This window comes from Sinocyclocheilus grahami, unplaced genomic scaffold, assembly GCF_001515645.1.
Source record: "Sinocyclocheilus grahami isolate Dianchi unplaced genomic scaffold, SAMN03320097.WGS_v1.1 scaffold97.1, whole genome shotgun sequence".
In the NCBI taxonomy this organism is placed as follows: domain Eukaryota; kingdom Metazoa; phylum Chordata; class Actinopteri; order Cypriniformes; family Cyprinidae; genus Sinocyclocheilus; species Sinocyclocheilus grahami.
The window spans coordinates 604,791-619,139 of record NW_015505276.1 but is presented as its reverse complement, the minus strand read 5'-3'; the positions used below and the strand labels follow the sequence as shown (position 1 = coordinate 619,139).

The window sequence follows — 14,349 nt, the reverse complement described above, 5'->3', positions numbered from 1 at the left end:
ATTTATTTTTATTAAAAAAAGGAATGAACTAATGTGTATGTACCTACATTAGTGTTTGGGATTGTACCGATTTAGCACAGGTAGCTTGCTACTAAAACAAAAGGCTATTGCACACAAGACATTCTATACGTACACAGATACATACATACATACTTTCATATATTTATCATATAAAACAAACATTGTTCCACAGGGTAGGCAATGTTTTACATTGACTGGAGTGATAGGGATGCTCACACAGGCTTAAACTCTTCATGCATTAAAAAAGAAAGGAAGAAAAAAACAAAACACATTAGGCCGGTATTGGAAGAGCTGCCAAAGTGCTTTCTCTGCTGAACTAAGGCGATCAGCAGAGGAAACTAAAACATGTTGGGATTAAACGGCGACGATTGTGCGAGTGAAAGTGTTGGACTGATGATATTAACTTATGAGAAGATCAAGGTCAGTCCATAGCAACAGGAAGAAGCATTGGAAAACACCGGACTTCCTGTGGTTACAGGAAGTTTAAAGTTTCTTCAGAAGACTTGTGACCCATTAAAAGACAGCATATATGCCTTCAAAAGAGAGAAAGGCATGCTCAGTTTGTCTTAATCTCAGAGTTTCCTGTCTTATCAATGGTGTATCGATTTCAGTTCACTTTAAATGTCGTTAAGACTTCACAGTGAGTGCCCGTTCTTGTTGTTGCAAGCTCAATAATCAACAGGAGAACAATGATGTTCGGTAATACTGTCGATCAGCGAAAATGTTCGCTCGTAACACTTCATTCTTATATTATTCAGTTCCATTCGTCAAGAGGGCACGAAACGAAGTACACGCTGCCGCGGCGACGCTACGGCATTGTCATGCCAACACAACCAGCGTTTACATCGAGAGAAACTCATATCAGGAATTCAGTAATCACATTCTGATTGTGCTTTCCTCTTAGGACAAATTAGGAATGTTAAAAAAAAAAATTTGTAAGGGACAGTGAGTTAAGATGGTCAAAGAGGAGTAACATTGACAATTGTACATAGGTTTGCCATACATATAAGCTTTTACACAGGTTAGACTTTCATGCAATACAATGAAGCGGAATACTTTTATTGTCAAACGGTAATCAAAGGGTGTTATGTATATCAAATAATTCGATAAATACATTAGGCGAGGTTCTGCAAGCATGCATGGTAGTTTGGCTCACATGGAGTGCATTGTCGATCCTTACATTTCATCTGTCCACTCGAATCTCTGAACCAGTCTACTTGAGGATAGGATACAACTTGTATGTGACTTCTGGTAGCTTGGTCAGCATATGAGAAGCATGCAATCCCAAGCTCCCTAGAAGTCTACAAAGTGCAACTTTGATTTTTTATGTTTTGTCAAAGAGCTTAAACGCATATTCCTATTTGAATTTGGCTTTCTTTCATTTGCCTTAAAATACCAAATACGTGGTAAGGAACTTTTGCAAGGATAGAAGCAACAAAGGACACATGGGAGTTCTGGTAGCACAGTTCTACTCTACAGTAGAACTCTAGCACAGAAATCTACTCTAAATGTCCGAGTCCAAAGACATTGAATGTGATTCTCGTTTCATCCATGAGCTCTCTGAACACTTCCATCTTCTGTGCCTTGCCTCCAAGATGGGGTCTCCCCTTATCTTCAAACACCTGAGGAGACGAAATCAGACACAAGTAGTGCAGTCCTGCATGATGGGAATTGACTGATGTTCGTGTTTGTTGGTGCAGTGCTCCATTGAACTCGAGCTCTTGAGTGGCACCATGCAGCGGTGAGGAGGCCGGCCACAATTGAGCAGCCCCCAGCAGCAAAGCACCCTGAGGAACTCCTTCCTCATGTCCTTACTCCTCAAAGTGTAGATCAGCGGGTTCAGTGCCGAATTCAGTGTGGCGAAGCTAAAGAAGACGGCACCATTGTTGAGGATAGGACACTGTTCCATCGTACAGGAAGTGTCCAAGAGAAGGATGGTGAAGGCGGGCAACCAACAGATGATGAAGACGCCCAGCACAATCGTAACAGTCTTCAGGAGAGCGTAAGCTGGAGAATTGGTGGCCTCTTGGTGGCTGGTACGCACAATAAGGTAGATGCGAACGTAAAGGATCACAATGGACAGCAAGATGACGGTAAAGATGGTGACGACAAACAGGATGTAGTATCGGGAGTTGAGAGGCAGGACAGCGGAGCAATCCCCCAGGTTATTAATACAGTTCCAGCCGATAATAGGAAGACCTCCCAGAAGGATGGACATCACCCAGCACGTTCCAATCAGAATGAACATGCGGCAAGTTTTGTTGGAGCCATAAACTTTGACCTTGGTGATGGCGATGTAACGCTCTATGGCGATGGCCAGCAGGCTGAAAACTGAGGCAGCCAGTGCGATGAAAGCAGTCCCTTCTCGTATGAACCACTGGACAGGCACCAAATGAAATGTCCTAGGGCCTGACAGGAAGATGTTGGCAATATAAGCGGAGCCAGCCAGTAGGTCCGAGAAGGCAAGGTTTCCGATGAAGAAGAACATGGCCGAGTGGAACTTCTTATTGCGGAACACGGCAATGAGCACCAGGAGGTTTTCCAAGATGATGATACTGCAGATTATGACAAATAAAATGTTCAGGGAGCTCAGGCTTTGTTTACTCTCTGTGCGGTCTTTTAATTCCTTCTGGCTCATGTTCTTGGCAATGCGATAGTGGACCTCTATGAGGGTCTTGTTGAAGTACTGGGAGTATTTGCTCATGGTGACAGTTTGGCAAAGTCCTGCAACGGTACGGCCAGTAGTCATTCAGAGAACAGCTTGTCTGGGCCAGCAGGGGCACAGGAAATGAGACGCCCAGCCCGAAGTCACGTCTCAGGGGCCCAGGAAGCTCCTTGGTGTCACCTGGAAACAAACACAAAACAGAACGATTACTGCCAGGCCACAGGTAAAAAGGGACTAATCACAAGTCAAATTTAAACTTAAAAGGGCTGTAATTTCTGCGCCAAACAATCTGTTTGAGTGGGCCGGGCATAACATTAACCCGTTTGGACAGGACTATCTGTGTGTCCAAACAATGGAAGATGGGGGAGTGTTCGTTTAAATCTAGTTTTTGCAATCAAAGCTGGTCAGCAGTGTTAATTTCGTTGACGAATAATTTTCATCATTTTTTGTCACCACTGAAAACGAGGAGATAACGAAATAAAAACTCTTTTTGAATGACAAAAACAATGCCGAAAATCTATTGACATTTTTTCAAACTAATAAAAACGATGAAAATGTTAGGGAGGGGCGATTGGACAGAAATCCAGTAAGAACAAATCTCCTGCGTGGAAAGGAGGGGAGATGCGCGCATTTGAACTGTAACTCTCTGAACATAAGTTTGCATACACTTGCTGCACGTCTCATAAAATGTAAAAAAGTCAGCGTCTGGGAGTAAGAAAGAGCAGACATATGGATAAATTTGAAAAGTGTGATGACTGTTCAACTGCAACACCCGCTGATTGCAATGATAGAGTTTGGAATAGCCAGGACAATTTTTTATATAACTCCGATTGGATTCGTCTGAAAGAAGAAAGTCATATACACCTAGGATGCTTCGAGGGTGTGTAAAACACAAGCCAATTTTCATTTTTGGGTGAACAAACCCTTTAAGTGAATGCAAACTGTTGTGAGAATATCGGATGCGAGTACCAGTATATTGAATCCGTTTGCATTCAGTCTTAAAGGGCCAGCAGACTAATTTATTTGCTGTTGTCTTTGTCCTTATTGTTAACGAATCAACAAAAGTTAATTGCTTACCTAAATTACTCACTGCTCTTGAATGAATCATTTTAGTAGCCCTAATAAGGATTAATCTAATTTTAATGTATATAAATATATATGTCAGCTTGAAGAATGAAGGATGTTGTATGCACATTGTTATAAAGAATACATATTATATAACCATTGGTATTTCATTTGGTATTTCAAAAGAAGACCATGTTCTTTGAGAAGTGGTTTTATTTAATTTTGAGATAAAGACATGTTATGTGTCAAAGCAGTTAAATCTGTGTCTACATTCATTGCATGTTCAAATCATTCATATTACCAGATGTTTTCTCCGGGAATGCATTTTGGAAAATTTGGAAATTTTAGAGAAATGCATTACACTGTAACTAAACCCATTAGATTTTAGTTGACTAAATCTACTGCAGATTTAGTCGACTAAAGTCTTATGACTAAAACTAAATCGAAATTAGCTGTCAAAATGAACACTTCTGGTCAGCCAGTGCACATGAGGTCCTGTTTCCACCTGGTCTCAAAATGTGTTTTCTGTGATCTGACTGCAAATGGTCAACCTAGCTGCATTACCATTTCCAGCTGGTATTAACATGCTTTTCAAAATACATATTATATAACCATTGGTATTTCATTTGGTATTTCAAAAGAAGACCATGTTCTTTGAGAAGTGGTTTTATTTAATTTTGAGATAAAGACATGTTATGTGTCAAAGCAGTTAAATCTGTGTCTACATTCATTGCATGTTCAAATCATTCATATTACCAGATGTTTTCTCCGGGAATGCATTTTGGAAAATTTGGAAATTTTAGAGAAATGCATTACACTGTAACTAAACCCATTAGATTTTAGTTGACTAAATCTACTGCAGATTTAGTCGACTAAAGTCTTATGACTAAAACTAAATCGAAATTAGCTGTCAAAATTAACACTTCTGGTCAGCCAGTGCACATGAGGTCCTGTTTCCACCTGGTCTCAAAATGTGTTTTCTGTGATCTGACTGCAAATGGTCAACCTAGCTGCATTACCATTTCCAGCTGGTATTAACATGCTTTTCAACTGTGTCTCCACTGACTATTAGTGTTCAGATTTCATCAAGACACTCCCCTCATATTTTGTCACACTCTACTTCATTTTCACAGGAGTGCCACACGTATATGACTGATTGAACGCAGTTTTGTTACACATCTTACAAGCTAGAGTAACACTTTAGTATAGGGACCAATTCTCACTATTAACTAGTTGCTTATTAGCATGCCTATTATTAACAAATTGTCTGTTTATTAGTAAAGCACATATTCTGCATAACCATATTCTACATCCCTAATCCTACCTAATACATACATTTACCAACTACCTTACAAACTATTAATAAGCAGCAAATTAGGAGTTTATTAAGGCAAAAGTTGGTAGTTAATAGTATGTTAATAGCGAGAATTGGAGCTTAAAATAAAGTGTGACCCATGTTAGTGGGAAAGGAAGAAAATGAATAGGATAAGGAGGAGGAGCTGTGATTTCTACCATGTTCTGTGAAGTTTATTATCACTTTTGGTTTTGGTGCACTTTCTCACAACATGTCCCAGATGGAAAGTATGCAGTGTTTTACTATGGTCTGGGATGCATTCAGAGTGTTTACGCTACACATATGTTTTGGACTACCTCCATGTCCAAACTTTTAAGACCCTATTTCCATCTGTACAAAAACAACACATCTTAACATCAGGTGAAAACACGGCTTTAAAGACTTGTTTTCTCTCATGTTATGGTGGACATGTTACACAATCACAGACAAAAGGTCACTCTGAGTAACTTCGATTGGTCACTGCTACAGCTTGTTTAGAGAAAGTTTGAACGGAAGCAAGTTTGAAAAGCGTTGCAGCATCTGCGACTACTTGAGTGTGCACCTAGAAGAGCGTCTGTGACTAGAATCTGGAGCCTTGTGCTGCAGACATCAACATCAACAACATGAGTCTATCAAGCTTCCTTTTGGTAGTGTGTGCGAGGCTTTATCTAAAGCACAAGCAGTGGTCCTGCATTGATCAGAGGCATGTTGGAAACCAAAAATAGCTCAAGTAGTGTTCTGGAATTTCCCTTCTGAGTAAACGCTACATGCCAGAACTGTCCTTCAGCTACAATCTGTTCTTGCCCCACGAACTGAGTGAGAGTTCATGTGACACACAGTCTTCTACACCTACACGTAAATTTATGCAATGCTGGATGCTTACTATTACTATTTACTGACTTACAAAGTAATGTAACCTCACATCACATGATGAGTAAACAACGTGACATTGTAACCATCGACCTGTTTTTTGAATGTCTATCACATTTTACAAGAATCACCAAGATCTTTGAAACCAATGACTAGAGTGTCATTTCCACCTGACCACAAAGGCTATAAACATTTCCCTAATCTAAAATCCCCTTTTAACTCTTGATGACTAAATAAACAGAGAATATGCTGAGAATAATGTTCTAGAATGTTTATTAAGGAATAACTGGTGACAGACTGCTGAACGCATGAGAAAAAATATATACTGTATATACAGGTGCATTTCAATAAATTAGAATGTCATGGAAAAGTTCATTTATTTCAGTAATTCAGCTCAAATTGTGAAACTCGTGTATTAAATAAATTCAATGCACACAGACTGAAGTAGTTTAAGTCTTTGGTTCTTTTAATTGTGATGATTTTGGCTCACATTTAACAAAAACCCACCAATTCACTATCTCAACAAATTAGAATACTTCATAAGACCAATAAAAAAACATTTTTAGTGAATTGTTGGCTTTCTGGAAAGTATGTTCCTTTACTGTACATGTACTCAATACCTGGTAGGGGCACCTTTTGCTGTAATTACTGTCTCAATTCGGCGTGGCATGGAGGTGATCAGTTTGTGGCACTGCTGAGGTGGTATATATATATATATATATAAACGTATTGGAGTAAAAATGTTCTGTGTGCAAGCAAACATGATTACTTGTGTCTGCCCTGGCTCCAGACATATAGTCACAATATTGATATAATTACAGTATTTTAGATTTTAGGCTAGACAGTTGCCGCATTCAGCTTTCTGCTGTGGAATAAATTGTGTTCAAATTTGTAAAAGTTCGAAGTTGTCATACAATCTGCTTTTTGGTTCTTTTGATATGGTACACATCTTTGAAATTCGGTTCATCTGAAATAGAAGTGGCATGTAATGCAATGAAAACTATAACTACTTTGTAGCCACACAATTGAGGAAACTGTAATATCCACCATAATACTGTGTTCCCCCACCTATCAGAAAAGTGCTAGACCCCCTTAAATATTTTTTCCAAGAACTACTGGTTAAAAAAAAAAACAGTTTTCTATATGCATCCTAATGATCTTGCTGTGAACAATTCTTTCATGTTTTAATGCTTTAATAAACTTAAATATACGGCAAGCTCTCAATCAGATCTGCCTCCATCCAGTCAACAACTAATGAATAGAATAAAGTCTGCACTCTACATTTTTTCTTTTGATAGTCCATTTTACTCTGATGTGCCACATTACAGAGGATGTGGTACTACTTCCATGACATTGCGACTTTAAATTATAGACTTATATATGACATTTACATGTCACAAAAGAAGATATTTTGAACAATTTTGAATTTCCCCCACCTATCAGAAAAGTGCTAGACCCCCTTAAATATTTTTTCCAAGAACTACTGGTTAAAAAAAAAAACAGTTTTCTATATGCATCCTAATGATCTTGCTGTGAACAATTCTTTCATGTTTTAATGCTTTAATAAACTTAAATATACGGCAAGCTCTCAATCAGATCTGCCTCCATCCAGTCAACAACTAATGAATAGAATAAAGTCTGCACTCTACATTTTTTCTTTTGATAGTCCATTTTACTCTGATGTGCCACATTACAGAGGAACAATTTTGAACAATTTTGAATAAACAAACAGTTGTTGGCCCCCATTGACTTCCATAGTAGGGAAAGAAATACTATGGAAGTCAGTGGGGACCATCAACCTTTTGATTACCAGCATACTTCAAAATATCTTCTTTTACGTTCAACATAAGAAAGAAACTCATACAGGTTTGAAACGACTTGGGGGTGAGTAAATGATGACAATTTTTGGGTGAACCATCCCTTTAAGCCATTCGTGGAACAATTGATGCCAATAAAGAACCTTTATTTTTTTAAGAGTGACCGTGTGTGTGTGTGTGTATTCCTTACATTTTCTCCAGAATACCAAACTTTTACCTAAATGATTATTTTCTGTGGCACTACACTCTTAAAAATAAAGGTGCTTCAAAAGGTTCTTCAAGCGATGCCATAGAAGAACCATGTTTGGTTCCACAAAGAACCATTCAGTCAAAGGTTCTTTAAAGAACCATCTCTTTCTTCCCTTTTTATAATCTGAAGAACCTTGTTTCGCCACAAAGAACCTTTTGTGAAACAGAAAAGTTCTTCAGATGTTAAAGCTTCTTTATGGAACCATTTAGACAAAATCAATCCGAGCAGCTGAGTCCTTAACCATCTTCAAGAAACGACTAAAACCACATCTGTTCCACCTTTATTTGACCCTCTAACTCTAACACTTTCTATTCTATTTTAAATCTACTTTATCTATATTTATCTTCTTTTATTTATTTATTTTTTTAAACAGCAACAAAAAACAAACAAAAACTAGCTTGCATCAGCGCTTGTATGTTGCTTACTTAAGCAACCTGTTTTTTGTGCTTTTTTATGCTTTTTCATAATGTCTATGGAGTTCCTCTCAGAGACAGAGTTCATGTACGTGAGATATGGCAGACCCTCTCAAATCACCCGTGTCTGCTCAAACTACATAGCAGAGCTCTTGGGAGCTGTTCAAAGATTTTTGCCACTTTCTTGCCGTTTTGAAGACGTTTGAGTGTGTATTGCAGCTGAAACCAGCGTTGTATCTGTGGTTAAATCTCAGAGTTGTTTTTTCCCCAGAACTCCACTAGCTACTGCTTCTCAACATAACGTGTAAATAAATTGCAGTATGATAAAAAGTAATATCTTGAGACGGTATAGTTTTGTTTACATCTGTGTTGTTTGAATGTGCAGATGAGAAACGGATAACGTTGTCATTTGCTGTGCTATTCTGTTTTGTTTCCGAGATGTCTGAGACATCATTATCTAAACGCCTGGTGCTCATCCATGTCCTGGAGATAAAAGTGGAAATCATTGAAAGGGAGGCTGGTTGTCTGCTGCTGAGGACAGATGAGTCAGAAGAGGAAAATCTCACCCAGACTCCCTAAAACTTTCCCAAAACTTGCTCACACACAAAACATGTAATGCATGTTCAAAAAAATGTTGAATAAGCAAATATTTCATAATTCTAGTAGAGAGTGTGTGGAAAATATAAGGGGAAAACTTACATGGCAACTACTACTACAGTCTTCAGTCAGTTTTAAAAAAAATTTTTATACGACTGCTCAAAAACCATTAGATTAATAATGAGAATTTCATTCTCTTGACAACTTCAGTTTTTAAGAGTAAGAAAAAAAAGTGTATTATTAATTATTATTTATTTGCATGTTTTTATTCCTAGCAGCATTACTTGCTTAGTGATTTTTATGTAGCGAAGAGACACCTTTATTGCGTTTAACTTGCTTACTGATGGTTGTAAGATGATATTTTCTGTAAAACTGTTTTGTAAAGGTATTATGAAAATGCTATATAAAAAAAATTGTTTTCTTTTTTTTTAAATGTATGCATTTAACATTACTCAAAGTAATAATTTAAGATTCTTTGTTGCTCTAAAATACTAAAATACTCTCAACACACACAAAGTAAATATTTTCTAAATAAAATTGATAATTTGCTTCAATTTTAGTACAGTTACTATATAAATTCTAATTATATATATTTAATTATAATCAGTGTTGGGAGTAACGCATTACAAAAGTAACGATATTACAGTAGTATATTACTTTTTGCTGTAACGCAGTGATATAAGGTATTACTAATAAAATTTGGGTAATATTATTACTCGTTACAATCTCAGTAACGCACGTTACAACAACATATTTTAACTCAAAATTAAGTGGTGAATTTACCAACACCGCAAAACAGCACCAGACAATAAATTCCGCGGGTAAAATACTTTGTCTATTTCCTGTTGCTGTAATTCGATAGTTGAGATGACTGAGACGGATTCTACATTTGTGAGATGGGCATACTGCGGGGTCGGAGAAGAGAAAGAATGCGGCGGATGAGCACAGACAAGCAACAGAAATTAAGTTGAACTAAAAAAAAACAATTTGTTTTTATTAAATCATAGTCTACATATAAAAGGAATTAATACGCAAAATATATTTGACTCGAAAACGAAAGAAAAAAGACAATAATGTAAAATATGCTGCTGAGTTTGGTTCATTTTTGTGGCGCTGCGCTCTGCAAAAGTTCACGGAAAGGAAACCGAGATGACAAGCGCATCCTAAAATAAAAGTAAACACATTGCATTTTCGAAGGATTTGTATGACCAAAAATTACGGACTATTTTATGTTTCCACTGTTCGATTGTGCCGGCGCCTCACGTACACACATACAGCATTGCAAACATTGCAGCCGTTTCATTATCACAATAAAATAAACACATTGCAGTTTCGAAGGGTTTGTAAGACCAAAAATTAATGATTATTTTATGTTTCCGCTGTTTGATTGCGCCGGCGCCATCACGCACACACATACAGCATTGCAAACATTGCAGCCGTTCATTATCAGAATAAAATACTGTCAACCAAATATAGATACACTGGTTAATTAAAATTGTCCGTACAATCCGTGTCGTTCAGCCTGAGCTCGGGCCAAGCACATATTTGTTCATGTGAAGAGTGTGATTTTTTTTTTCTTTCGGAAAGCGCGTTAAGTAGCCTACAAAAGCCTGGTTTACATACTAAATAGGCTAATAGTTTAGCATTCAAATACATTGCGAATATGGAAACATTTGGAATCATGCCGAATGATAGAAGTAGGCTGCCTGAGAACAAAGGCGTTTGCTTTCAGTTTCGCTTTAAACTAATTCATTTTGGCTTGTTTACCAACTTATATTTTTCATTCTTGTTTTGTTTTGAATACAGTTCAGTTTAAAGGATTTGTTGTGGAGTGAGGAGAACTAAAATAGCCTATAGACTTGCTATTGTGTTTATTGCTTGTTCATTAGGGCCTATAACATTCCGCTTTACTTACCGCTATTATTTCTGAATGTAGGCTAATTGCGGTTTGTGCTTAAGTGAAAGTAACTCACATGTAACTTGAAAGTAGTGTAACGCATTACAATTCAGAGACAGTAATATTTGTAATGTAACTAATTACTTTTAAAAGGAAGTGATAAGTAATATATAATGCATTACATTTTGGAAGTAACTTGCCCAACACTGATTATAATATATCGAAAACAAACTTTTAAAAAGATCATTAACATTTTAATTGCTTTTATATCTAGGTTCCATTTCAAAGGTATCGAAAACGTACCCCTGCTCTACTTAAGTCATTACTAATGTCATTACCAATGCTTTGGTTTTAGGCCGATCTGTTACATCACAATCTGTCTCTCAGCGCTGTAGGAGTGCTGTCTCTGTCCGAGAACTCTGATGTTAATAACTTTAAAAATACACTTCGTTTCTAGGAATGTTGCCGCTTCCGCAGAGCTAATCGATGCATGGAGAGACGCTCTGTGAAAGAGTTAGAGCAGGCCCCAGGCTTGTTGCAGAGTGGTGGCACCAGCGTGCAAGGCTGGTTGGCATGCATTTGTGCCAAGACTTGCTTCAGCCTGCCCACATGTGTCTTGACTCGTGAGAATGGGGCTACATGCAGCGTCAGATGCAGCACAGCTAGCTGTAGTGGTATTGTATTATGGGTCAGCGTGCAATCTGAAGACATTACACCAAGTGGTTTCTCTATGTGTTTGTGGATAAAAGCTTCACCCACAAACTTTTTTTCTGCCAATGGACAATGCAGTATAAACCCTTTCGTTTTTTATTTGCTGTGGTTTATGAAGGAATGTTCTGGTCAAATGCACGTTAGGCTCTATAGACCGTACCATTGTTGTAGATTACCACATTACATAATTTTTTACTTGTACCTCAGTTTATAAAATCACACCAACATGCATTGACAGCTGTGCACTTACCATGGAGGACATCCATTGTACATACACTTGCAGTTCAAACATTTGAGAGTCAGCAAAATACTTTTTAAAGACAGTAAAGACATTTTATAATGTTAAAAAATAATTACATTTTAAATAAATTCTGTTCTTTTGAACTTTCTTTGTATCATGGTTTCCACAAAAATTTGAGGTATAGAATGATTTCTGAAGGATCATGTGACACTAAAGACTGAAGTAATGGCTGCTGAAAATTGAGCTTTGCCATCACAGGAATAAATTACCTTTTGAAATATATAATTTAAAATAGAAACAACTTTTTAAAAGTTGTAATAATATTTCACAATATTACTGTTTTTACAGTATTTTTGATCAAATAAATGCAGCCTGGTGTGCTTAAGAGACTTCTTCCAAATACATTTAAAAATCTGACCAATCCCAAACTTAGGTGTTACTGTACATGTTGTTGCCTTTATTTTTATTTTTTTTCAAACTAAGCATTATTTACTGTAGTAATCAACAGCTTGCCACAGATACGGAGCTTGGCTTGAATTTAACCTGTGTTGTTCCTTTTAGATGAAACTTCTTAAACGCTGCATGCGTTTTGTTGTTTATTTAAACAGAAAAGTGCTATAAAGTTGTGCCATTTTGTGAATAATATCTCAGCTAAAGGACATTGTTAGGCATGGCTCAACAAAATGCCTAGTTCATCATCTGTTTGGTAATCTAATGTAAAAACTGGGGAATTGGGCATGCATAATGAAATTTTCAATACCAGCCAATATATATCCAACACTAACCAATATCAGCAGATAACAAATATGGTATTAATAATATATATTCTGGATCCATTCTTCGAAAAATATTACAGAAATGCAACAGAAATAACAATCCTGTGGGGGCTGTGCAGTGATATGGTGGACTGGTGGTACACTATAACTACACTCTAAAAAATGCTGGGTTATTTCAACCCAATGTTGGGTCAAATATGGACTAACCCAACTGTTGGGTTAAATTTGGTTACATTTTTAAATTAGCTTTTTAACCCAACAGTTGGGTTAGTCCATATTTGACCCAACATTGGGTTGAAACAACCCAGCATTTTTTAGAGTATACTATTAAATAAGTTTTGGGACAAAAACATATTTTAATATTCTTTTGGCCAACAGAATTCAATAATGTCAACAGCTTGAACTGAATGCTATAGATATTTTAAAGGGATTATCATACTCTCTAGCAAACCCGACTTACTTTCATCTGAGGAACGCAAACAGAGATGCTCTTTTCCATTAAATGTAAGTAAATTGTGACGGTCAAGAAAGGATTTTAATGATTTCCAGTGAATAAAGACTTTCGTTTGTTTCTCACATAAAAAATAAATAAATTGGCTTTAGAAGACTTGTGCATTTGGGTAATATGGAATACTTTAATGATGCTTTTATGGTGCCGTTTTGTCCTTTTTGCACCTGGTCCCCATTTAATTTCATTGTATGGAGCAGCTCAAACATTCTACTAAAATCCTCATTATGTGTTCCACAAAAGAAGGTCATACTGTTTTGGAATGACAAGGATAATTTTTTTTTTCATTTTGGGGAGAACTATCCCTTTAAGCCGCATTTAAGGTTTTTAGGAGAATGTAATGGGAAGGACATTTAACGATTTGCTCTCTATTTGGTAGCCCCAGCTGGGTTAAATGCCTCTTCCACATCCTCAGAAAATTAATGGCAGAAAATCTCAACCTGAAGGCTTTGATCCGCCATAGGGCGCCTGGGCCCTGATTAATATGCAACATTATTAACTGTCTGTGAGAGCCAGTGAGCACACAAACACACACACACACACACACACACACACACACGATCATGAAAGGATGCAGGCGCACATGCACGAGCACTGCGTATTTCTACATACCATTACAAGGCTATGTAACAGTATTTGTACACACCATTGTTCACCTTAATTTTATTAGTTAATTACTTTAGATCACTTCTATTTCAAATCATCTTCTACTCTAGGTGAGCATATAAACACACAGTAAAGGAGAGATTAATTGAACCTTCGGTGCATTTTAGGCTAAACACATTTAGCCAAACAGAGATATTATTTGACTTTCATTATCCCTTGTGTGTCAGTGTATATGGAACGAACAGGAGATGAATGACAAAGAAAGCATGAAAGATGGAAAATTGGAAAATTGGAGAGAAACCGAATGAAAAAATGGAATAAGAGGAAATAGAGGGAGTGACAAGGACAGAGAAAGGCAAAGAAATAAAGACGCCATCATGTTCCACCCCTCCTCCCCTCCGTCTCTCCAGCTCACATGCCGCATGTGTGCAGGGGTCATGATAGCGGCACAAAATAATGACTGTGTGTTTAAGCGCATGGGTACGTGTGAGTGAGGGACTGAAAATAAATGGGGGAAAAATATACACACAAACACACACACACACACACACACACACACACACACACACACATATATAT

General features: G+C 37.2%; 1 protein-coding gene across 1 annotated transcript in view; it reads right to left on the bottom strand.

Moving 5' to 3' along the window:
• Nucleotides 1–6: 6 nt before the first annotated feature.
• s1pr2 (sphingosine-1-phosphate receptor 2) overlaps nucleotides 7–14,349 on the bottom strand; it is a 47,935-nt gene continuing 33,592 nt past the window's right edge. Inside the window, exon 2 of the mRNA XM_016275898.1 lies at nucleotides 7–2,866. Within this exon, the coding sequence (XP_016131384.1) occupies nucleotides 1,658–2,770 (1,113 nt within the window). The 5' untranslated portion in view covers nucleotides 2,771–2,866 and the 3' untranslated portion in view covers nucleotides 7–1,657. The remainder of the gene's footprint in view (nucleotides 2,867–14,349) is intronic.